The following is a 25219-nucleotide window of genomic DNA, read 5'->3' as shown; positions in this document are numbered from 1 at the left end:
ACAGGTTGTTTACCTGTAACTGTAGATCTTCGAGTGGTCATCTGTGCATTCACACTACCCGCCCTCCTTCCCCACAGCTGATGATTCCCTCCAGTAGGGGTTTCCAGCGGTCAGGAAGGAACTGGCGGGATCCCCGGGCTGGCGCCGGTGAGCATGCGCAATGGGACGCCTGCGCATGCCCATTGGCGTCGAGCGCAGAAAAATCCTGGGCTTTTTAGGTACCGATTTGGAAATCGGCGCAGGCACACTATCCCATGAGTGTGAATGCACAGATGACCACTCGAAGATCTACAGTTACAGGTAAGCAACCTGTCTTTCTTGTTCTTCAGAAATATCTTGGTATATGCCCTCCAATCATGTTAGCATATTCTACTACTGTAACAAACAAATTAACTAAAACAAATCTGAGTATTCTCAGAATGTAGACGTCTTAATGACACTGCTGGAAAGAAGTGGTGCTAGTATTTCATATCAGGTGCTCAACTAATAGCATCTCTTTGTGAGGCCTCTTTTGATATTCAGTTTTGTCCTTAATGATGAACTGCTGCTTGATGTACACCGGGCACTAAAGCTAAAACTTGAAAAAGAATCCCATAGGAATACAATAACATGTAAACATGTAAAAATCATTGATGTGAAGAACAACATATCAAAGTATCAGTAATCTTGCAAGCAGCATAAAACTGAACTGTAGTGCAGCAGCAAGTAGCATAAAACTGAACTTTAACTGCAGTGCCAGTGGTCTTTTTGGGGGGTGGGGTGTCTATGTAAATGCAAGATAATCAACATTTATCTAGAGAGGTTTTAAAAATATTCTTGGCAACATATTCTGGACAGTTTGAAATTAACCATGCAAAACTTTCAAGACATTTTTCCCTTCCAAAAAGGTCACTATTGATTTCATCTTTTCTCTGTTAAGTTAGAGATAAAGAATGAAGTGGTCCTGTCCACAATAACAAAACAGTGCTTTGATAATGTTGCTTGATGTGCATGGAGTAATAATGCACAATATCTACACTACCGGCTTGATCAGCTCCTTCGTCTTTGCAGCATTAGATGGTTCCCCATTATTGAAGGGGCTGCCAAGAGCCTCTTCTGAACATAATTGTGGCATGTTATTAATTAAGACACAGGGATAGTTAATAGCAGGCTGCTGTTTGCAAGCAGGTTAATCCCTTGAGTAGAAAGTGAAAACACCTGCTCTGCATTCAGTAGGCTGCTCTTTGGACACCCACGTCCCCCTGTTTTGGCTGATACATATTCTCCATTAAAGGATGCATATGAGAGACACTCTTGCATATAAAATGCAGAGTGGCATATGGCTAGCAATGCAGGTAAGCCCAAGTGATCAGTTTGTGCATCAAATTTGTGTGTTATGGCTGACATCTTTGGGCCCAAGGAAAAACCCCATTTCAAGGAGGAAATGTATCCATATACAGATACTCACTGCTGAACCATTAACTCTAAAAACTCCCAAGCAGCTTCAGTAACTAACAACTAATGTTGCTGTCTCTGCTGAACCATAATTATCTGTTCCACAGACAGCGTGGGTGATGATATCAAGAACTCTCTAGCTATGAGCAACCAGGAGCTCAGCCAAAATGCAGATATGCTGCTGAATTATTTTTCTGCTGTGGAACTTAGCCAAGTGAAAGCAGAGCTGCCACTTCCATAACTTTTCTTCAGCACAAAGCCCCATGATTATTAGTGTTGTGGGGTTTTCCCCCCAGTAATTGATGGATTAAATGTAAAAGCACTTTTACTCTTCTTGAATATGAAATATCTTTCTTTTTGTTCTATAAACAACTTAAGATTTCATCTCTCATATGCCATTTAAATAAGCAGACTCCTTAAGTGTTTTTCATGCAGTTTCCCCACTGTTGCCACCACATCCATTACAATGCCGTGGCAACAATGCTTCCAGGTGGTAAATTTCCCTGTAGTTTGCCTGACCATTCACCTGATAGCAGCCATTTTCTCCCCTATCTCCATGCCTCCAGAGTTTTCCCAAATTTTCTTTTAAAATGTAATTGAATATTGTTACAATGATGTTGCAATCTTTGCATCAGGTTATCTAATTCCCAGCTTTCACTATTGGACAAGAGTAAGTCTTGATCCTGTTTTGTTATGGAGATATGCCTTTCCCCTTGTAACTCTGCAGTGAAAGGGGAAGAGACTAACTTTTGTAAGAATAAAAGCTGGGAATACAGCAAACATTGTCCAGAGCTTTTTTGTGACAACACTCACTGGTACTGAGTACCAACAGCTTCGGGAAGTGGGGCTCTCCTAAGTGATCAGTTTGTGCATCAAATTTGTGTGTTATGACTGACATCTTGGGCCCATGGAAAAAAATCATTTCAAGGAGGAAGTGTATCTATATACAGATACTCAATGCTGAACAAGAGTGAAAGTGGACCCTCAGGAAAAGCCTAGTGGGAATCTGCAGAGGGAGGGAAAAATTGGTGGAAATCAGCACAACTGATATCTGTGAGTACTGGCACTCCCCTCCCCCCCAAAAAAACACTGAATTGCTGATTTTTTAAAAAGAAACCCACTAATGGGGAGAAGACATGGCCACTATGGGGCAGGGAATCGCTGCCATGTGGGCAGTACTGGAAAAATCCAATTCTTCCCATCTACATGTCTGTTATCCAGGCTTTGCTGAAAGTTCACAGCAAAGCAAGTTTGGGAAAGGTCAGAGAAAAGCTGGATAAATCCTGGAAGGTGTATGAAAGCACCACAATGCAGTATGGAAGCAGGAAAACCCCCCACTTCAAATGGTGTTAAATCACTTTCCAGTCTTCAAACATATTCATGATGTTGAGTCTCTTCAGCTGATGATGGAAGCAGAGCAAGAACTGAAAGTCCATAGACTAAAGAAGTCCACTGAAGATCAGCCTTCACAAAAGCCCATTTAGCATCCTGTTAACCATTGAGAGAAAGAGCCCCGTGGCGCAGAGTGTAAAAGCTGTAGTACTGCAGTCCTAACCTATGGTTAGTCCTAGTCCTATAGGGAGGGACGGTGGCTCAGTGGTAGAGCATCCGCTTGGTAAGCAGAAGGTCCAAGGTTCAATCCCTGGCATCTCCAAAAAAGGGTCCAGGCAAATAGGTGTGAAAAACCTCAGCTTGAGACCCTGGAGAGCCGCTACCAGTCTGAGTAGACAATACTGACTTTGATGGACCAAGGGTCTGATTCAGTGTAAGGCAGCTTCATATGTCCATAACCTCTGCTCCCGACCTGAGTTCGGTCCCCAGTGGAAGCTAGGTTTTCAGGTAGCCAGCTCAAGGTTGACTCAGCGTTCCATCCTTCTGAGGTCGGTAGAGGCTTGCTGGGGGGAAAGTGTAGATGACTAGGGAAGGCAGTGGCAAACCACCCCCTAAAAAAGTCTGCCGTAAAAACGTTGTGAAAGCAACATCACCCCAGAGTCGGAAATGACTGGTGCTTGCATAGGGCACCTTTCCTTTTCCTAACCATTGAGAATGACTTTTCATTCAGCACTTACTTAGCTTTCATTTAATATTCCAAAACAGTAAGGTAGGTCTCTTAAGTGCCACAAATATTTCTGTCTCCGCTTCAAGGCATAGACTTGGATCCAGTGGAGTGTGACTCTGTCCTTCACACTTCTGCTACTGCCCCAAATGCAAGTTTCAGAAGTACATCCCCAATTTTAGGAAGACTTTCACCACTAAAATAAAAGTGATAATCTTCACTGACAAGTCCTCCTGACAATTTCTGTATTTGTCAAGAGATCTAATTTTTCCCTTCTGAGGTCTTCAGCCATGTCAAACTATGTTGCAGTGGTAACATTCCCACAGCACAATAAATTATCCAACAATTCTTGTATACATTCTTGAATATCCAAGGCTTTATTTACATTTACAGTTCTCTTAAAAATTAACATTTGACTAAATCTTTCTCTTTCTTAAACTTTAGTGTATAGATGCCAGGTATATCTTGCAGCTGCCCATATGCTTATCTTGGGTTACTGTAATCTAATTATTTAGAAGATGTTCTTTAGATGAAATAAAACATACAGCTAATCTCTTACAAAAGCACCAGAATTCAGTTGCTTTGCTGCCTTAATGCCAAATGGCGTTTTACCTCAGAAAAGATAGAAAGTAATGATGACATACTGATTGTGCTTATGATTCCCCAGCTCTGTGTGGTATCCTTGGCATTGTTCAGAACTCTTATCAGCTTGCATTGTGAAGATGTGATGCTACAGCTAGTTTTAAGGTAAAACTAATCTCGCTGTCTCTCCTCTGAAAACTGCAGTGCAATATTCTAAATGGTTTTCTAGTGCTGTTTCATATGTAACATTGTCTCTATGCAGGGCAGAAAAGAAATTCTGTCTATGTTGTCTTATAGAGATCAGATATTTCTGTTTTAGAACATGAATGGGTTAGAATCCTGGTATCAATTCTTTCTATCTGTCTGTCTGTCCTTAGCTATCTATCCATCCATCTACCTGATCCCCATCCATGGGGTTTTTGCCACCTCAGGCAAGGCCCAGCCCCAACTTCGGGGGGGGGGGGGCGTGGCAACATGGCCTTTCAAAGCAAGCTCTGAGGAAGGCACTTTGAAGGCGCCGCCCAGCTGATTTCACATTCCCTGGGTCTATCCTTCCAAAGCATAGACCCAGGGAATGTGAAAGCGGCCAGGCAACGCGGCCGGGGCTGGAGGCATGTGGGGGGAGGGGGCACCAGGTGGCACCTTAGGTGGCTGCCTACCTGGCCTACTCCTATGAACCAGCGTGTATCTGTCTGTCCATCTGTCTGTCTGTCTGTCTATCTAAAAAATCAGAGTCTACCTAGGAAGATGAAAGTGCCTAGTCATTTTTTTCTATGAAATGAACATGCATTTCTATTTTAACAAGGAAGGCTGCCGAAGATAAATTGGCAGCACTCAAAGCAATGGCCTAAGGGCTGTAAGTCAGGATTTTTTGTAATTTGGTGATTTGAGTGATAAAGCCACTACAGCATCATTTCTTTTTTCTTCCTGAGAAATTTGGAATGGTGATAAGTCTTTTGAATGATCTAATGCACTCCATCTTCAAATGTTTAACATGTGGACTGAAAACAAACCGCAGTAACAAATAGCCAATTTGTGATGGCTTTACTGTAGAACCACAAATTAAAAACGTAATGCATGAATAAGGCTTATTGTGTTAATTTCCTATATTCAGAACTACCGTAGTTCAGGACTTGTAAGAGCTAGCAAGCTGGGATCACACCACAATAAGAAAATTTTGAGGAAGCCTAATAGGCTACACTTGTTCAGTTTATTAAAATCATGTTGGTCTGATAAATCCTTAGAATATAGCCATTTTATGTTCCTGTATGAAATGCAGGATAACCATTTTGAAAGAAATTGGTGTTTTCGTTTATTGTGTTTGTGAAAAGCTAGTATAAACCAAAGTTTAGAAGATTGTAGAAGCAGAAGATTGAAATCTGATTGATACAAAGGTATAAAATATGTATTTCCTAATCTCCACATTTTTCAAAACAGATAGAATATTGCAATGTTTCATACATTGCACAGTAACAAACAGAATGTGGATTTGCTCTTATTCTTTTTATGAAATTTCAGGGAACTTCAACCAGTCAACCCATATTGAAAAATGACCCGGTTAAACTTCCCTTCTGTTGGTTTTGTTGTTTTCAGCCTCTCCCCCAGTGGAGGTGGAGTCTCCTGACACCAGGCCTTAGCCCCAGCCTCAGATCAGCTGGCCAGTGAAAGGACTTGAAAGAAGATCAAGGCCTTATGGCCAGCATTGCACAGGAAGTTGTGTCATACCAGCAACATCCAGGTGACACTGGTATTTCAGCAAAAACTCTATGATAGAAGCTAGTTTTACCATAAAGTTTTTCTTCAAATGCCAGAATGTCACCCAGATGTTGCTGGCATTATGAGGTCACTTATGGTGCAATGGCACCAATGAGGCCTAGGACTTTCTCTTTTTTTTCATAAGTTCCCAGTTGCCAGGAGGGACTTAACAATCGAATTTTGTAGTGTGGGGGTGATGGTTTAAAATCTAATACTGAAATGTGTAAATTGGTACAAAATCTATTAGCTACCATTTGCCATCAGTTACCCCTTTTAACTAGCTGTTCATTTAATGAACTGCAGGTATCATTTCACGTTTTCACCTGAATTGGGTGCTTGAGTTTGTTAAAGAAAGTTTCTGTTGTTCCAGATACCTGATACCTTGTAATCATATCATGTTGAGCCAAAGATGGGCAGTTAGGGAGAGAGACTGGTATTCGGTATCTGCTGCTCGACTGCTTGCTCTGACTCCAGTCTGCTGCTCTAGTGGGATTACTCTGACTCTTGAAAAACAAGAAAAAGACCATATCCTATGGAGAAAGAATATACATGCTGCCGGTAAATATTTAACTTATTTTGTAAGAAGACAAGTCTCAAGTTAAACCTCTATTAGTTTATTTTTTCTCTTTTCTTCCTTTATAAGGCTGTGTATTTAAGGGATGCATGATTGCAGAGCATGGTTTCCAGAAAGGTCCTCAATTTCTCAATCTGGATTTTATGTAGTATGCTTGTACTTAGGGCTCATCTAGAAGCTGAGAAATTTCAGCAGCTCTTTAATACATTCCTCTGCATATTAACTTTTGACTAATAATTTTGTTTTGAGAAGTGTCACAGGGGACTGAAGGATGACATCCCCTTAGAAGTACCTGGCAGGCGCATTTAGAATAATAATCATAGAGCTTGAAGGGGAAATACAGACCATCTAGCCCAACATCTAGTCCAACACAAGGCAGGATCAGCTGAGAGCAGGGCTGTCAAACACCGGCTCATGGGCCACATCCAGTACTTCTCAATATTTTTATCAGTGATCTGGATGAGGGTGTGGAGGAGCTACTCATTAAATTTGTATATGACACCAAATTGGGATGAATAAAAACACACCCAGAAGATATAGAATTCAACAAGATCTGAACATGCTGGGAAAGTGGGCAGAAGTGAACAAGATGCAATTTAACAAGGATAAGTACCGAGTTCTACAACTCGGTAAGGATGGGGGATATACTTCTGGGTAGTAGTATGTGTGAACCAGTTCTTGGGTACAGGTGGACCATAAGTTAAATATACAGCCAGTGTGATGCAGTGGCAAAAAAGGCTAATGCCATCTTGGGGTGTATCAGCAGAGACAAAACATCCAAGTAGCAAACTATCATAGTTCCACTGTACACTGGGCCCATAGTCCTCTGGTTTACCTAACATCATGAGGAACCCTGTCAAAAGCCTTGCTGAAATCCAAGTAAACAAAATCAACAGCATCAACAATTTCAAATGTTATATACAGAATCTGCCCAAGGAGTTTACGTGCATATTATGTCTGTAAATGCTAGCATATTGTGTCAAGTATTGCTGAAGTTAATATTTATCTGTTAAGACTTCTCCTGTCCCCTCTTATTTTATAAAGGAAGTAACTACTAGACTAATTTCAGTTGATATAGGCTTAATAAGTTCATGTTGGCTATTAGTAAAAAACAACACCCTAAACCTCTTTTCCTTGTAGATTGTTCTAATTACTAAATGTTACAAGATGAACTTCTTATATTTCTTGTTTCTTCTGTACCATTAAATAACTTGTACTATACAGTAGTGCTCATCTGAGGCTCTCCTAGACAGCATTTAAAATCGAAGAAAAAAGTGTGTATATGTCAGTGGTGGCCAAACTTGCTTCATGTAAGAGCCACATAAACTAAATGTCAGATGCTTGAGAGCTGCAATATGACTTCAGAGGAAGAGGCAAGCTTTGGGGAGTGGCCTGAATGTGACATCACAGGGAGAGTTTTTAGAGCAGGATGTGACATCATCAGAAGGGGAGGAGCTTGAGGAGTGCCATAACCTGATCTTTGACCTGGAAGTGACAGGACAGGACATGAAAAAAGTGATGTCACAGCCTTGTTAGGTGCCATCCCCAAAGTCTCCTGGCTCCATTCCCAAATCCCCAGGTGGTAAAAACAGACAACAGAAGTGTTAAACACAGATATTGCTAATGATATCTTTTCTGGTACATGGTCAAAATCTCACCACCATGAAAGAGAACAAGATCATAATTGGGACTACACCCCCTGCAAGAGCTGCATCATCCAGGAAAGAGCGAGAAAAAAATTCCCTCAAATTATTGAATTCGCACGCAAAATCCAACTTAGTTTCCCAGAATTTAAAAAGCATATTGAATGAACCTATGGAGATCAGAAAATGTGTATGGAGAGCTATTTGATTCAGGTCAGAGAATGAAAAGCAAAATTTAAATAAGCTGATGTCTGAAAAGCAAAGTCCAAATAAGCTGATGTCTGAAAAACACTGCTGCTTTTTAAAAAATACTTATTCTAGGCTTGAAAAGATGGGTATTTGCAATTTTTAAAACTGGCCTATTAATCTCACAACTGTGCCTGGGAGTGGGGCACTCTCAGTGATGCCTCTTGGAGGTTATGTCTTCTTTTTTTGGCATCAATTCTTTCGGGCTCTTAAAAAAACCGATGAAAATGTCCTATTTTTGGGTAGGGAGACTGAGCCTGTCTTGCTCTATAGTCCCCCAGTGTTGGCAAACTTCAGCAGAAACATTAGGGGTATTTAAAATGAGATTTGTCACAGTTGCTTGAAGTAGTCAAGAAATGTCATTTTCTGATTTTCAAAACATGGTAACCCTATCCCCAAACCTCTGATTTGATCATCTCAACTTTAGGGGGGGGGGGGGGGTTGTATTAGTCTAGATAACTGTTCACCTTCAAATTTCCCAAACCTCTGAGTCACCTTCTCAACGTTACATTTTTTGGGGGGGGGGAGTTTACGATTGCTTTCTTTAAAATAAAACAGTTGTATAGATTCCCAACTATGTCTTCTGTTTTAAAAATGCTGGGATCAACTTGACCCTGTTTACATTTTTTTGTGTTTTTGATGTTTTTAATGAGGGGTATTTTTGACCACTTTTCCAAATTTGACTCTCCTTTGTGCTGCATTTCTGAAGAAAGTTATTCTTGAGGCCTGTTTTTTTTCTTAGTAGCTATTGTTGTGACTGAGAGAGCTGTCAGGTTTTCATTGCTTTTTGTTGTAATGTGGGGTCATTTTGACCCCTATGCCGAAGTAGTATAGCTGAATTTTTTAACCTTGGGAGGGTTAAAACCAAACAAAATATGTGTATGCATGTGTGCAAGTAGAAAATTATTAATTTATTTTAAACAATTTCTGTAGGTCAATATAGGTCAATCTAGAGCAGCTACCGGAGAGGCTTATTGCTTGAACAATATTCCAATAAATAAAAAATAAATAAAAATATTCCAATAAATAAATAAATTACAGAAGTAGGCCAGAATAGGAGAAAGCAAGTCCTGGAATGATACAACAGAGCAGAATTTAAGCATTTCTTTATTTGCTGCCTTTTTGTTCAATGGTTTTGATATTCAAACGAAGTGTGTTAAGAGTAGATTTGGAAAGAAACCAATGGATTTGATCCAGATTTTTTCTGCCAAACTGAGCCAATTTGCCTCCTTATTAGAATCTCTTTTACCCATGGTGGTACCTTGATCTCCAACAGAGCATTTCAGTAATCTTAGGGGACACTCTGCTCCCTTTTCCATCAGTAGAAAGGCTGGTTGAATCCAACCCAGGATGGTTATCTCCACTGGTTTCAATAAGGAAAGGTTGAGATACCCATTGATAAACAGCTATAATTTCTTTAAGAATGCATTAGTTTTCTTGGAATATATTCTTACTGGGGATGGGCATGAATGGGAAAATGGTAGTTTAGTCAGTTTGTGGTTCGTTTGATTGCCGAAACTGGTTTGTTGGTTCATTTCATTCAAGAGGTGTAAACTCACTGGGAGTCTTTGGCAGGCTCTCCTCCACCCACCATCCAAGTTTGGATTTGGAATGTCTGAGTTATACCCTCTCTGCCCCCCAACAGGTGCCACAGGAAAGCCCAGTGTCAGTTCTCACAACAATTGACTCTTCTCTCTTCATGCTGCAGAGTGAAAGCAGCAGAATCAGGAGGTCTGCTGTCATATGGCAGAATGGGAGCTCTGTGATTGGCTCCCAGAGCTGCCTATAAAGCTATGGACAACTGCTGTGGGTGTTTCTAGGGTTCCTGGAAGTCTACTCCCAGCAATGCCTAGGGACAGGTCCGTAGCCATGGGGGGGCGGGGGGTATGCCCCCCACCCAACCCTCCTCAGACCTTTGTGGCCCCTCCTTTCCCTGGCTCCCACTCTTTCTGCCACCACTTTTGTCTGGCAGCCGCACCCCCCTCCACGCGAAACCTCTCCCTCCTTCCTTCCCACCTACCCACTTACTCACCCACCAACTGGGCGAAAGAGTAAAGAGCCGGCTCCTGGGGCTCTTGCAAGGCGCCCCCCCTGCCGATCACATGATCTGCAGAAAAAGCTGCTCCGAAGCCGGTATTCCAGAGCGATCAGCAAGTTGCTGATTGCTCTGGAAAGCTGGCTTCAGAGCAGCTTTTTCTGCCAATCATGTGATCAGCAGGGGGATGGCCACCTTGCAAGAGCCCCAGGAGCTAGCTCTTTCGCCTGGTTGGTGGGTGAGTAAGTGGGTGGGAGGGAGAGGTGCCGTGTGGAGGGAGGTGTGGCTGCCAGAGCCAGGGGGAGAAAAGTGGCAGTAGAGAGAGGGGGGGCCACCAGAGGGGGGGCCCTCCATCCAAATTTTTTTTCCATGGGCCCCCCCAACCGAACTTTTCTTGCTACGGGCCTGCTTCGGGATTGATTAAATCAGTGCCCAGCTGTCTGGAAAAATGAACTGCAAAAGCAAACCAAATGAACCACCAAGGACCAAAACAGTTTGAAACAAAACACAAATTAGTCTTATTTATGCATGAATTGCAATTCATGGATCACTTCATGCCCATCCCTAGTTCTTACCAGTTGTTTATACTAATAAGGGATAGCTGTGAAATGCATGTAATCAAAATACGAAACAAAAATATGAACTTGTTTCTGGGAAAAAAATCTCCATTATCAGAAGAAGTAGAGGACATTGTCCCAAGGTAATTTCAGAGGGTAGCCATGTTGGTTCATGGTAGAACAGCTAGATTTGAGTCTAGTAGAACCTTGGAGACCAGCAAAGACAAGGCAGAAGGAGCTGAGACTTCCGGGGAAGGAAAATGCCGAGCTGAGCTGTCTCTCATAACGGGAGCAGGCTGGAACTTTTGTTCGGGGTAGTAGAAGGCAAATTAATGCCTACTACCTACTTTTCTCAGTGAGAGAAAAGTAGGTAGTAGGCATTACTACCTTTTCTCTCAGTGAGAGAAAAGTCCAAGACTTGCATGGAAACTTTGAAAAGAGACCAATAATATTGAGGGGGGGGGATTTATAAGCTTTCAAGAGTCAAAGCTCTCTTTGTCTTATTCAAAGCTTTGACGCTCAAAAGGTTGATCTCCAAGGTGCAACTGGACTTGAATCTAATTGTCCCATGAGTTCTTCTAGATGTTCATAGGGCAGAGAGTTTGGACACAGGGAAACAAAATGCTCTGTAATATACCTTTCTGTGGCTGGTTTTGACTCAGTAGTTGAGTCTCAAACCTAAACTTCCTCACAAGAGTGGCTATGGGAATAAAAAAGGATATATTTTAAAACACCCTGAGATAGGAAATGAAATCTAAATAAAGAAGATATACATTTTACTTTTAGTCTAATAAAAAGTACACTCCTTCCCCTATGGAAAGAAATATTACTAGACTTGCTGCACATCAGTACCTCAGTACTTTAGTTAGCAATTTAAAAATTTGATTGAGTTTTATATTCGTCATTTAACAATTTCATAGTGTAAAACGGTGTTTCTTAACTTTTAATCTGCTGCTGCCACTAAATCCCTACAATTATCATCAAATTTCCTCACGTACAAGCCAGTAGTGAAAAGTTAGGACATAAAAACAGCATTTCAGACAAGGCTTACCTCACATCAAGCTGCTTTATACTGAATCAGACCAGTGATCCATCAGGGACAATGTTGTCTGTTCAGTCTGGCAACAGCTCTGCAGGGTCTGAGGTAGAGGTCTTTCACATTACCTACTACCTTTTAAATGGAAATGCTGGGGATTGAACTTGGGGCTTTCTGCATACCAAGCAGATACTCTACCACTGATCTACAGCCCCTGCCCAGGTTTATTAATATAATTAAGTTTATTATGTGTTAGATAACCAGCATTGTGTAGTGGTCAGTGTTGGACAAGGATCTGGGATTCCCAGGTTATAATCCTTACTCTACCATGGAAGCTTGCTTGGGTGACTCTAGGCCAGTCACTAATCTACCTCAGAGGTTAGGGTGGGGGTGGGGTAGAATGATGTTGTAAGCCATTTTGGGTCTAACAGGTCCTCCAACCATGAGCTTGCTCCATTTGAGGGGTACCCCCCAAAAAATCCCAAACAGGCTGATTCTTCAACCCCTGAGTGGCTTATATTCTTGACCAGTAGCATGTCAGTCTTATCATGATCATTTCATTTTGTTAGCCTTCACCCATTCCATTGCAGTCTTCAGACAGAATAGGAAACTCTGAAAACATGGAACTCTTCATACATTGATTCAAGTTTAAATTATTGCAAAGTGAATTGACTTTTGAGGGGGGGTTGCCATCAAGTCACAGCTGATTTATGGCCACCTCTCATGGAGTTTTTAAGACAAGAGACATTCAGAGGTGGTTTGCCATTCCCTGCCTTCTCCATCATGGCCCAAGACTTCCTTGGTAGTCTCCTATCCAAATACTAACCAGAGCCAGCCCTGCTTAGCTTCTGAGATGTGATGAGATCAGGCTAAAATGGTTAGCTGCTATTCATGATTCTTAAATGCCTTGAAGGATAGTCCTCTAAAGACATCATCATCTTTCCCAGTGAGACATATGATAAGAGCTAATGTATTGTCAATTAGCTGTTTCTAAAGTCCACTACTGCAAAATTAGCTGGGGTCAGCTTGCTAGGTTTAGATGTGGGGGATTGTTAAACTTAGTTGCATTCATGTGCATTCAGGAGAGCCAGTTTGGTGTAGTGGCTAAGTGTGTGGATTCTTATCTGGGAGAACCGGGTTTGATTCCCCACTCCTCCACTTGCACCTGCTAGCATGGCCTTGGGTCAGCCATAGCTCTGGCAGAGGTTGTCCTTGAAAGGGCAGCTGCTGTGAGAGCCCTCTCCAGCCCCACCCACCTCACAGGGTGTCTGTTGTGGGGGAGGAAGGTAAAGGAGATTGTGAGCCGCTCTGAGACTCTTTGGAGTGGAGGGCGGGATATAAATCCAATATCTTCTTCATGTTGTATTTGTTTTTCTGTATAAGAAATAGTAATAGGTTAATTTGGCATAATTTTTAAATCTTACTATTTCCCCCTGCTAAGACTTATCACATATGTCATTCTCTAATAACAGATGCATGAAATATTTTAAAGTGGAAGAAAACTAAGTAAACCTGTTTGCTCCTTCAGATTCCTAACTCCCAATTTTAAAATTGTGTAAGTTCAGAATATCTTTTCTTTTGCACATGTGTGAATAGATGAAAATATTAGCATCTCATAACAGAAAATTGTGAATGGATTCAAGCAATAGCTACTACATTAGCAAACACAAACTACCACATCCCAAGGACTAGATGCTTGCTATTATTTATTCTCTGCTCATTCAAATGGCCTGATATTGTTTGATAAATTTTGCTTTCCATTGACTAGTAATATCAATCAAACCATTAACCATTGATAAACCAATGGACCTGAGTTCACTCTTAAAATGTTCTTCAATTCCTTTCCCACTTCCTAATGGTGGTTATTTTGTCACTCTGTTTCAGGTTCCACTGAGGAGTCATCAAACACAAGTATTACAGACTCCACATGTATTGTGGAATATGGTAGAAATGTAGATATCAGTTACTTGCAGTATCTTTGGGATGCTCAGATCCTTATACTCCACTGCATGAAAGACTGCCAGGTTTGGTCTGCTCCATATGATGGTGAAAACCCTGATCCACACACCTTTATCCGAACTCTTGATGAAGAAGACAGTAAAAGCATACACCAGCCCATTTTAAGACTCCATCACAGAACCCATAGTAATCGTAGTTCCTCTCTGCTGACCCCACTGGGAGAAAAGTTGCAACTGGAGCTGGAGTGGGATGATAGCTACGATACAGGAATTTCTCCTGGATCTGATACTGGCTCTCCCCAGCATGATGATGATTTAGGGAATGTAGACAGACAATCTCCGGCAGAACCACCAAAGCATATTCAGGAAATGAAGAAGAATGCAATCATGTTGATTAAAGGGTCGTATATAGAAGATTCTGACTTTCAGGATGATGTCATGGTGTATAGGTTGTGTGCTGAAAATGACGCTCAGGAATCAGACAGCTTAAAGAAAGAAGCTTTAAGCTCTACAGTGTCAGAATCTCAAAAAGCAAATGATCAAAAGCAGCTCCCCACCAATGGTCCCCTTAAAAATAATCAGCCAAACGCAAACTTAGAAAAGCACAATATGAAAAATTCCAGCTTAACTCAAGAAGCAATGGCAGAACGAGTACACAAGAGCGCTGTTGAAATGAACCAGCCAGCAGACTTGGAACTGAAGCTGTCTTCTCAAGAAGCAGATGATAACGCTAACATAAGGCTGCTGAGCCCAGAGAATGAGGATTTTATATCCCAGTGTGATAATATCATTAAAGAACTGGATACTAACTCTACAGGCTTAGTGGAACTTAAATCGCTTATGCCTGATGCTATCTCTCCAGTGGAAGAGGAGGAGGACTTTGAAAATTTTTCACTTGACACTCCATCAGTAGAAAGTATGCCTTCACCCTTTGGATCAAAAGATCTGTGGTCCAGAAACCCTGCAAGGATCCAGAATGTCCCATTTACAGGTGAAATTTGCTAAGTCAATTAAATAATGTTCTGAATACTGAAAAATATATCTATCAATAGGAAAAAGGAATGCATAAAATCATATTAAGCACAGTGAGAGATGATATTATGTGAGCCGTATCCTACCACTCCATATGTAGATGGTGTCGTTCTGAGTTATTTTTTCATTGCTGTGGCTCTTTTGACCCATGAAGGGATTGGCTGCGGGACCCACGTGGAGGAACACCTGTGTTGGTTGGGGTACTGGAGTGAGAACAGAAGAGGAGTTGAAATTGCTCCTCCTTCCTCTTCTGCACATCCAGCTCCACTGAAAGGGCAAGGCAGTTTAATCCCTTTGTTGCTTCTTGGTCCAGACCACTAGGCATCTCAACTGTTCCTCTTTACAGATCCCATGACCCTGGGAACAATCTCTCTGAGGGTCAGAGAGAGCTACTGCAATGTAGTAGGACACAGGAAAAGCTGTGTACCTTATGTAAGGATATTGCCAACATTTTGCAGTATGCTCAAGTGACATGGATTTCAAATCAACTTTGCTATTTCAATACCTTGCAATTTGTATTACCTGTAAAGAACATCTCCCATAGCTATACAATTCCAGAGGATGTTACTACATATTTGAAAGAGGGGTAAGTGACCTGTTACAACAAGTGCTGCTAAAATGGAAATTTGGTAGGTTATTTTCTTTCTAATACCATAAAGCAAAGGAGTTGGGGGAGTTTAACTGTTGTAAAATAGCAGTTCCAGGTTTTTGTACATAAGCTACTCTTTGCTTCTAACTTTTCAGCACTAGATGGCAGCTCTTGCCATTCTGTGCACTTGCCCCATTTAATTGCACATCTAGGCATTTGGCTTTCAAATATAAAATGTTTTCTAGCCCTGCTACATTGTTTCATTCTGTCTAATTTCAGTATCCTATTTACTAATTGGATTACATTGCAGACATTTTGGGACTTTAAAAAAATGGATTGTGTTCCCTGCACAGTTTTGCCAGCTCTTTGGCACACTTACTCATTTTTAAATTCTTGGTGCCTTAGCTCTGGAATCAATCATTTTGTAATGGGGTGGATGGAACCTATGAAATACGTACTCATAATATTAAAAGAAACTTGAAGAAAACCTTTCCTTTGTGTTAAATTTTAAATTATTATTACATCATCATTTCTTTGGTGCTATAAGGATCCAAACGATATAAACAGCAAAGAAATCATCCAGATCCTAAATAGTACAGGGTGAAAAATAAAAGATTGTATAATACATCCCTGGCATATCCATCTGTTTGTTTAACTGCCTGATCCAATGGAATGCATTTCTTAATCAGTTCTAGAAAGCAAATTTCCCTCACCTGTTTGCAGATGCAAATTGCCTGATCATCATAAAAGTTTAATAAGAATGCTTTATTGAGAATGAGTTTTTGTATTACAGAAAGTTCTGGGACTTATGATAGTCACTTCTGAATAGCAACACAATAACTTTGGAAGGCCAGAATCTTTTTGAATGCAGCCAAATTAAGAAAAGTTGATGTTTCAGATGAGTTCTGTAAATGACACCATAATTTTTAACCGTAGTTAGTACAGTGGCATATTGGGCCATCTAATTATTCTTTCTCCTTAACCTTAAGGCCATGTGGGCACACTAACCTTTTGAGGGATTCCATATTTGGCAGTAACTTAAATGGTAGTTTGAATTTGATTTTCCAAAGCTCTCGTTCATTACTTTTAAGCAGCATTTGGACATTCAGTGTCGTATATGTCTACCAGCTTTATGGCTTTAAGCACAGCCACAACAAACTGGAGAACTTCATTCATTATTCCTTTTCCAGGGAAATTATAGCACTGAAACCTAGTTTCCTTGTTAAGGAATGTTTTTTTCCCCATCAAATAAATGTGGACAACAACTGATCTTGTTATATGGCACTAATGTTTTATGTTTGAAAAAACAGCATCCATTTCTTGTAATAATTTATGCGATACAAGCCCCAATCCATTTATCCTGCAACAAGGACACAATCAGCATTTCAATAATTGGAATGTAATGTGGCAAATAAAACTTTTATTATGAATAGGACCCCAATTAGTTTTATGTATGTGCCTGCACAGCGAGTTTTGTGTAACATCATTAATTTTGATCTAATTAGTCTCTGCTACTCCTCTTGCAAAGCTTGTAAACCTCTGCTTGTCACCTGAGATTCTTCATCTAATAAGGTGCTTTAATCAAGCCTGGTGATGACATAACCATTTGTATATATCCTGGCTTAAGTCTCTGGAAACAGTTCACTACCCATGGTTTGAGAACACTTTTCCCACATTAACTATGCATATTTCCTAAAACATTTTCACAATTTCTTACTATTAACTATCCACATACTTTCTCTGAAGTGAATTTTATTTTTAGTTGACTATCGCCATATTATATCAAAAAGATAGTCTGGTGAGATGAGTAAAATGCTTGTAAGGGAGCTCTTTAAGGGATTGTGTATTATGAATAGCAGAACTGAATAGGCCTTAGTAATAACTAATAACACTTTAAACCTAGAAAGCCCATGAAGGAATTCTGAGTTACTTGTATCCCAAATGTATGCTGGAACTATGGGAAACCACAGCATAAATGCACTGGGTCTGATAAAAGATGTTCTATCATAGCCTTCCACTTCCTGTCAACAAGTTAGGCATGGAACCAGCAGTCTGTGTTGCCCAGCATTCCTCCTGCCAACCCATTCACAAGGAATTCATAGTGAACTGTCTAGGAGAATTAATGGGTAGCATTTCTTTGTCTTTCCCAGCAAAAGTTATCTATTAGGGTGGCCAAGGAAACCAGGCCTGAGATTTGATTGAAACAAGTGAGGGACCTGCAAAGACTTGTGGGGAAACTTGAACACTGTATCCCCTCCCCAACTGTTCTTTCCCTTCATGTTGTGCTTTCTTTTCTCCTTCCTACCCACCCCACCAGCCAGCCTACCTTTTTATTTGCTCTCCATCTCCAGCTGAATTTATTATTTACTTCTGTTACACCCCAACTTTCTAAGTGGGATCCCAAAGCAGCTTACATGATTCTCCTATCCTCCATTTCATCCTCATAACAACCCTGTGAGGTAAGATAGGCTAGGAATGTGACTGGCCCATGTGGCAGAGTGGGAAGATCCAGGCCTGAAACACTAACTATTGCAATGTACTGGCTTTGTGCAATGGCTGCTGTTGAACAGTAGCAAGCAGGTGTCCCTGCCATAGCAAGCAGCTGGCTCTGCCCCCAATGAATCCTTGCTCAAAGGTCAAAGCAGACCTGGAAAGGGCCCTGCCCCTTTCCCCTTGCCTTTTACTGACAGAAACCAAGATTTGAAGGCTGGCAATATTATTGTGGTTGCCAAGCAAGCCCCCACAATGTTCACTGTAGAAAGCATTTGTTTGTAAAGGTATAGGTGCTGCTTCTACTACTTTGGGTGGTTTTAACCCCTCTTTTTCCAGATTTTAGTTTTTTGTGCAAACTGGGCTTTTCTCAGGTTTGTAGAAAGATCTGTCTTGTCTGTTCATGGCTCCGGTTTCTTTACACACTGATTATAAATTAGTTTATCCCTCATTTAATGGTGAGGATCTGTACATCCAAGCACTTATTCCCCTAAAATTCTCCAATCCTCTATTGCCTTAAAATTAATTTTGGGTTTTTTGCTTAAATCTGCAGGACCTTTTATAAGTGTGGTGTTATCAAAGTTGGAGAACATGTTGGAAAACTCTTTGCATGTCAATTTGCTGCTCATTGGAATTATTACTCATTTGGCTAGTTACCCACAACCCCTTCTCCGTTCGTTTCTGCTCAATACCAACATGGTATTTCAGCCTAGTGTGCGATCACTATACCAGGTACAAATCATGACAAGGTTCTAAGTTAATACTGTCTGTTAGTAGTATTATCACTGGTTATAACTGATTATTAATATAGCAGCGTAATAACTGAAGTCCCATGTCTCCTTAAAGAGTAACAAGATTCATTCCAGCATGAACTTTCATGAGTAGAGCTAGCTTATGAAAGCTCGTGCTGTAATGAATGTTGTTAGTCTTTAAAGTGCCAATGGACTTCAGTTTTTATACTGCTACAATAGTCTAGTGGGAGGAAAGGCGGTATGGTATAGCCTGGTCTCCTCAGATCTCAGAAGGTAACCAGGGTTGGTACCTGGATGGGAGACCAATCAAGGAAGATTCTGCAGAGGAAAGGCAATGGCAAACCATCTCTGCATCTCATTTGCCTTGAAATCTCCTTGCTGGGTTCACTATAAATCAGCTGTGACTTAATGGAACTTTACACACATACACACACACACATAAAACAAACTATCATGGCTATCCCTCTGGAATTGTTAATATATTGACATAACTGTACAGATGTTTGTCCTAAAGAACATACAGTCCAAATTTAGATGGGGAAAAGTTTTGTTCATCTTTAATTTGTTTTTCTATACCTCGTAGCAATTAGTGTTTTAAAGGCCCCACTCTGCAATATCTCAAGAGATGCTGTATGAAAACCTTGGAGACCTTGTGCATTTCCATTAAAAAAATAGAACTTCATTAGAATGTGGCAGATATGACCCCCCCTTCTTTAAACAAATAACCAGTGCTTTACTTTGAATTGTTTCTTTAGGTGCTGCAGAGTGTTGAAACAAGCCTTTAAAGTTGATAGATTAATAATAATGCTGTTGTGCAGAACATGGCATTGTAACCATCTGTAATGTGATTTTTGAGAGCGACTGACACTTAATATGGATAATTCTGTGTGTAACTAAAATGACAATATGAAGATTTATTGCTCCTACTGTTTTGGCAGGTGCTGGCGTCTGTGAAAAATAAAATTGAGCAGTTTGCTTCCATTGAAAAGGATTTTCCCCACCTTCTCATACAAGCACAACAATATTTGCTTTTACGAGTGGACATGTCTGATGTTCCACTAGAGTCATTGACCAAAGGCAAGTAACTACTGCTCTTAATGCAAGATAGAAAACAAGTTTTACTAACTTTTAAAAATAGGCTTCAGTAAATAAAAACTGAAACACCTTTTAGAGATGCTTAATTGTTAAAGGAAGATTTAAGATTATTGGAATTAAATACATTGTAAACACTCCCCTACCCCATCTATACATAAGTTTCAAATGTTATAGGATAGGAATATTTATTTATTTTGTAAGATAGCTGGAAGGTGAATGGGAACCAGGTTCAACTCCATTGGATCTGGCAGGCCTAGGGCAAAATTAGGACTTCGGAAAGTTAGAGCCATTTCCTGACATTTTACTGTGAGGTGAGTGGGGCTGGGACAGGGCTGTGGTCCAGAGAGGTAGATATATAGTTCCTGTAGGCTGTGGCTGCTGCCTCTGAAAAATCAGATGAAGCAACTTTCATATATTATCTCTGTGTGCTGTTAAGGAAAAAGTTAAGTAGCAGGAAGTCTGGACAATCATCAAATACTACATTTGTATCTCAGTTCTACTACTTTTATTCTTGTTTGAATCCATTTTGTAAGTGGCTGTAAATCACTCTTTCCTTTCAGACCCGCAACACAGTTTCCTGCACCAATTTTTTTTCTTTGCTGGATGCTAAAGGATTTCTTTCTCTCCAAGGTAGCTTTCCTCACCCCATTTGGCTTGTCATTTGAAGACATGACTGTTTCCTTCTCAGGAGAAAGATTGCAAGACAAATATGACAGGCCTGTGGACACCTTTAACACGACATCTGCTGTTACTGGAAGAACATTAGTTGTTGATAGATCAAGATGGGTAGTTGTGTTACTCTGTCTATAGCAGTAGAAAAGAGCAACAGTCCAGTAGCACTTTGAAGACTAACAAAATTCATGGTAGGGCGTGAGCTTTCATGAGTCACTGCTCACTTCTTCAGACACAGCTAGAATGTGAGTTCATCTGTCCTATATATTGGAAAGTAGAGTGATTTCAGAAATTAAATGACTTTAGCAGGCCTTCGACAATAGGTGTGATTGCCTTAGGTGTGATATGCAGAGAGGTTGTAGGCATGGAGAAGTAGGATTGGTGATGATACAGAAAACCTAGTTCTCTAAGTGGATGAATTGTCATGAGTTTCATTATCAGTTGCAATTCAGTGGTTCCTCTCTCTACTGCCCCTTTGAAATTCCTTTTTAAGATAACTACTAATTTTAGGTCAGCAGTTGAATGTCCTGAAAGGTTAAAATGTTGCTCCACTGGTTTTTGGATGTTGTGGTTTCTAATGTCAGAGTTATGTCCAAATACTTTGTTGAAGGGACTGGCCTGTTTGTCCAGTGTAGAGAGTGGAAGGGCGCTGCAGACATATGATGGCATAAATCACATTAGAGAACGAGCAGGAATAGGAACCTGAGATGGTATGGCTAATGTTGTTGGGTCCAGTGATCATGTTGCTAGGATCTATATGAAAGCAAAGTTGGCATCCTGGTTTGTTGCAGGGCTTGGTATTGTTATTGGATTGTTATTGTTAAGTTATAATTGCGGGTGAGAAGTTGTTATAGGCTAGTAGGCTGTGAGCAAGGCTGTGTGTCTGTGAGCAAGAAAAGGACAGCCTCTCAGTGCCTGTGTGAGGGGAGTCTCACTATCCAGCATAGGTTGTAGGTCAGTAATAATGTGTTGAACTGGCTTGAGTTGTGAGTTGTAGATGACCACCAGTAGTGTTCTGTTGTCATTTTCTTTGGGTTTGTCTTGAAGCAAGTTGTCCCTGGGTATCATTATGGCTTTTCCAATCATGTTTCTCTCACTGTATCAGGAGGATATCGCAGTTGCAAAAATGCCTGTTGCAGATTCTTCAAGTGAGTATCTCTGTCTGAGGGGTTGGAGCAGATGTGACTTCCCTCACACAGGTACTGGGGGGCTGACCTTTTCTTGTTTACAGACAGTCTAGGGGTGGGGATGCTCACCTAAAACAACTTGTCATCCGCAATGATAAGGAAATCAGTAGAACTCTCTGCAGGATCCAATCAGCTGTCTCCTTTTATCTTTCCAACAGCAATATGAAGTAGGGTAGGTTTAAATAACAGCTTGTATCTAAACTCGCACAAGTGCATTTCCATTTGTACAAAGGGTATTATTTCTCGTTTTCCCATTATTGCTGCAGCTCCAGTGTGCCAATGTGATGCAATGGTTAGAATGCCGGTCTAGAATCCAGGAGACCCAGATTAAAATCTCCACTCTACCACAGAAACTCACTGGATGACTTTGGGCCAGTCACACACTGTTTGCCTAACCTACTTCACAGGTTGTTGTGAAGGTCTGTTTGCCTAACCTACTTCACAGGTTGTTGTGAAGGTAAAATGGAGGAAAGGAGAAAAGAATAATGCAATTTGCTCTGGGTCCCTATTAGTGCAAAGGATTAGGTACATAAATGAAGTATATAAATATTGCATCACATCCTATGGCATTTCAATCAAAGATGCTTTTTAGACAAAATGTGGGCTGCAGCAGGAAGGGAAGTTGGGAAAACTGCATTCCATGTGTAGAACTCATAGTTAGATCCAAGCTAATAACTTGAGAAGCTGTTATATCAATGATACTTCCTTAAAAGTGCTCTTTAAAAGTTTTTGTGTGTGTGTAAAACTGAACTTTGAAACTCCTGCAGGTATAATAGCGTTGACTACAGGAACAGAAGAATGGTAACTGGTGACACATGTCTGCAAGTTTATTTTTAGTGTGACCATGTAAAGTATGCACATCCCTTTAGATAAACTTTGAGGAGAACAGTTTCAGATATAGGCTTTTGTGAATCTAATAGGAAAAGGCATTATACGGTTGTTTGTACAATTGTTGTGAGAGAAGAGCATGCTCAGCATCTCATGAATGTGCCCTCAAGTGGAACAGGCTGAGTTTAAAAATAAGTCTAGCCATAGAAGTCTAGGGGTGGGGATGCAAGAAGCCATCATATGGAACAGCTTTCCGTGTTGCAGCTGCCTTCTTAGGTTGCTGCTGCTGTGAAATGAAATTTGCCACGGCAGTTCTGTGTGTTGGTCAGAGGCAACTTTTACTTGTAGCAACTGAAATGTAGGTGAGAAAGCTGAAAAGTACATCATGCCCACGATACAGGGAGTGACCTGCTGGGGTTCCTTTAAACAGCTTCAGGACCGGATCTACATGTTTTTTGAGGGGGGGGGGCAAAATTAAAAAATGATGCCCCCTTATGGGCCATTCTGTCTTATGGTCCCATAGAATACAATGGATTCCATGCCCAATTTGGCACCCCCCTCTGCCCCCTCCCTAGATCCGGCTCTGAACAGCTTGCATATCAAATGTTCACCTTTTAAGGGGCTTCTAGACCATCCGTTTATAGTATAAGAAGCAGTTGTTGCTAATCTATTTCACTGGAGTTCAGATATTACTTCGCATGCAAGATGGTACTGCTATTTTATGCGTATATGCTCTTCCAAGCACACTGTGTTTTTGTTAGATTTGATCCATTAGCACTTTAGAGACCAACAAGATATTTGGGGTATAAGCTTTTGAGAGTCAGAGGTCCCTTTGTCAGGTTGGTATCTGACAAAGGGAGCATTGACTCCTGAAGGCTTCTATCCTGAAAATCTTGTTGGTCTCTAAGGTGCTACTGGACTCAAATCTAGTTGTTCTATTGCAGATCAACATGGCTACCCTCTGAAAAAAAAACCCATTGTCATTAACTTCATGATTGTCCTTTTTTGGGGGAAAAAGATAATGACATTAGTTGCTCACAATTTCTATGTAATAGTATAGCTGTGGAATGCTAATCCAATGCAAGACTGCAGTGTGTATGTGGGGGGTGACTTTCAAATAGCAGAAAGGCTACAAGTTGCCTTCCTCTCCCTCACAGTCCGGCGCTTTGCTGTAAAATGTTACTTATTTGTCTTTCTTTGACCATCCCCCCCCCCCCTGTTGCAGAATGCAAATATAGTTGAACCTGTTGGCAAAAGTGATTCAAGACAGAGTTGCCAGCTCTGGATTGGAAAATTCCTGGGTATCTGAGGGACCTCAGCAGGGTATAATACCATACAGCCCACCCTCCCAAGCAGCCGCTTTCTCCAGGGGAACTGCTATCTATAAGCCTGGAGATCAGTTTTAATCCAGGGAGATGTCCAGCCACCATGGGGGAGGTTGGCAACTTTATTCTAGTATCATCAATTTAGTATACATGCGGGTTGAAAATTAATTTTTAAAAATGAACAGTGTTCCCTTTAAGTCGAGTTAGTGTGAGCTAGCTCACAGTTTTTTGTCTTAGCTCAGGAAGGATGACCCCAGAGCACAATAATTTATGCATAGCTCACAACTTAAATGCCAGTAGCTCACAAAGTAGAATTTTTGCTCACAAGACTCTGAAGCTTAGAGGGAACATTTACTGTGAGTTGTGGGCAAACTGTTCTGCCCTGACTCAGTTCTGGACTTATTTGACGGTTAATAAAGTCTGGTCCGAAATGCCTAATGGCAGGCCATGAATTGATTTTCCCTGTCTGATTGCTCCAGCTTCATCAAGCCATTGCAGCTTCCATCCCTGCCAGTTTTGGTCCAGCACCATTTTTTTAAATCTTAGCAATACACACATATCTGCATAATTGGCGAAAGGCAGCAGGAGCCCACAGGTGCCTTAAGCACCACAAGAGACACATTCTGAGCAACCACAAACACAAACACTTCTTTGAGTTTTTTTAGGTTGAGATTTGTGAGTAACACAATCATTGTTTAGTCCACGCTCCTAGAAAATAGTCCTGACATGGGCGAGCCAATCAGTGACATTGTTTATGTGCATGCTCAAAGGCTGGGCTGTCTGATTGGCCAGTGATGGGACAAGCACTCAGCGAGGTAGATTGCGGTCAGGATGTTTGATTGGGCTATTGTGTTTCAAGTAAGGGTGGACAAAAACAGGAGCATCTTACTGACAGTTTAAATGGTGCATCTGGCCACAGCCAGGAGCAGTTTCAGCTTTATAGGGGTAAGACTAAGGGAAGAGTGGTGGGGGGAGTATTCTTCTGCTGCCGTTGCTGTCAAGAACATCCTACTGTTGCTTCCTGACAAATTGCCACAGTAGGACTCTGCCTCCCTCAACTTTTCAAGCCTTTACTCTAGTGCAAAGGAAAAGAAAGAGGGTCTGTAGCTCCTGTGAATTTAGGGGGAGGTATTTGTGAGTTTCCTGCATTGTGCAGGGGGTTGGACTAGATGACTCTGGAGGTACCTTTGAACTCTATGATTCTATGATTTCTTAGCTTTGTGTGAGGCTGTGAGAAAGTGACTGCTCTCCAGAGGAACAAAATGCAAGTGCTGAAAGTAACTGTGACCTTTCTGAGTTTAACAAAGAAAATTACAAATTATAATTTTGGATGTGGCTCCCTCCCAGAGGCAGCAGGAGAAAGGAGGGAGGAA

The 25219-nt window shown here is 41.0% G+C and overlaps 1 protein-coding gene across 1 annotated transcript in view; it reads left to right on the top strand.

The window, feature by feature from the left end:
• FHIP1A (FHF complex subunit HOOK interacting protein 1A) overlaps positions 1–25219 on the top strand; it is a 135274-nt gene that overhangs the window by 104770 nt on the left and 5285 nt on the right. The window contains exons 7-11 of the mRNA XM_060246653.1: positions 4158–4237; positions 6198–6385; positions 13803–14867; positions 18541–18719; positions 19678–19816. Coding sequence (XP_060102636.1) covers positions 4158–4237; positions 6198–6385; positions 13803–14867; positions 18541–18719; positions 19678–19816 — 1651 coding nt within the window. The remainder of the gene's footprint in view (positions 1–4157; positions 4238–6197; positions 6386–13802; positions 14868–18540; positions 18720–19677; positions 19817–25219) is intronic.

This window comes from Heteronotia binoei, chromosome 9, assembly GCF_032191835.1.
Source record: "Heteronotia binoei isolate CCM8104 ecotype False Entrance Well chromosome 9, APGP_CSIRO_Hbin_v1, whole genome shotgun sequence".
NCBI lineage: Eukaryota > Metazoa > Chordata > Lepidosauria > Squamata > Gekkonidae > Heteronotia > Heteronotia binoei.
This window is presented reverse-complemented; position numbering and strand designations above follow the sequence as displayed.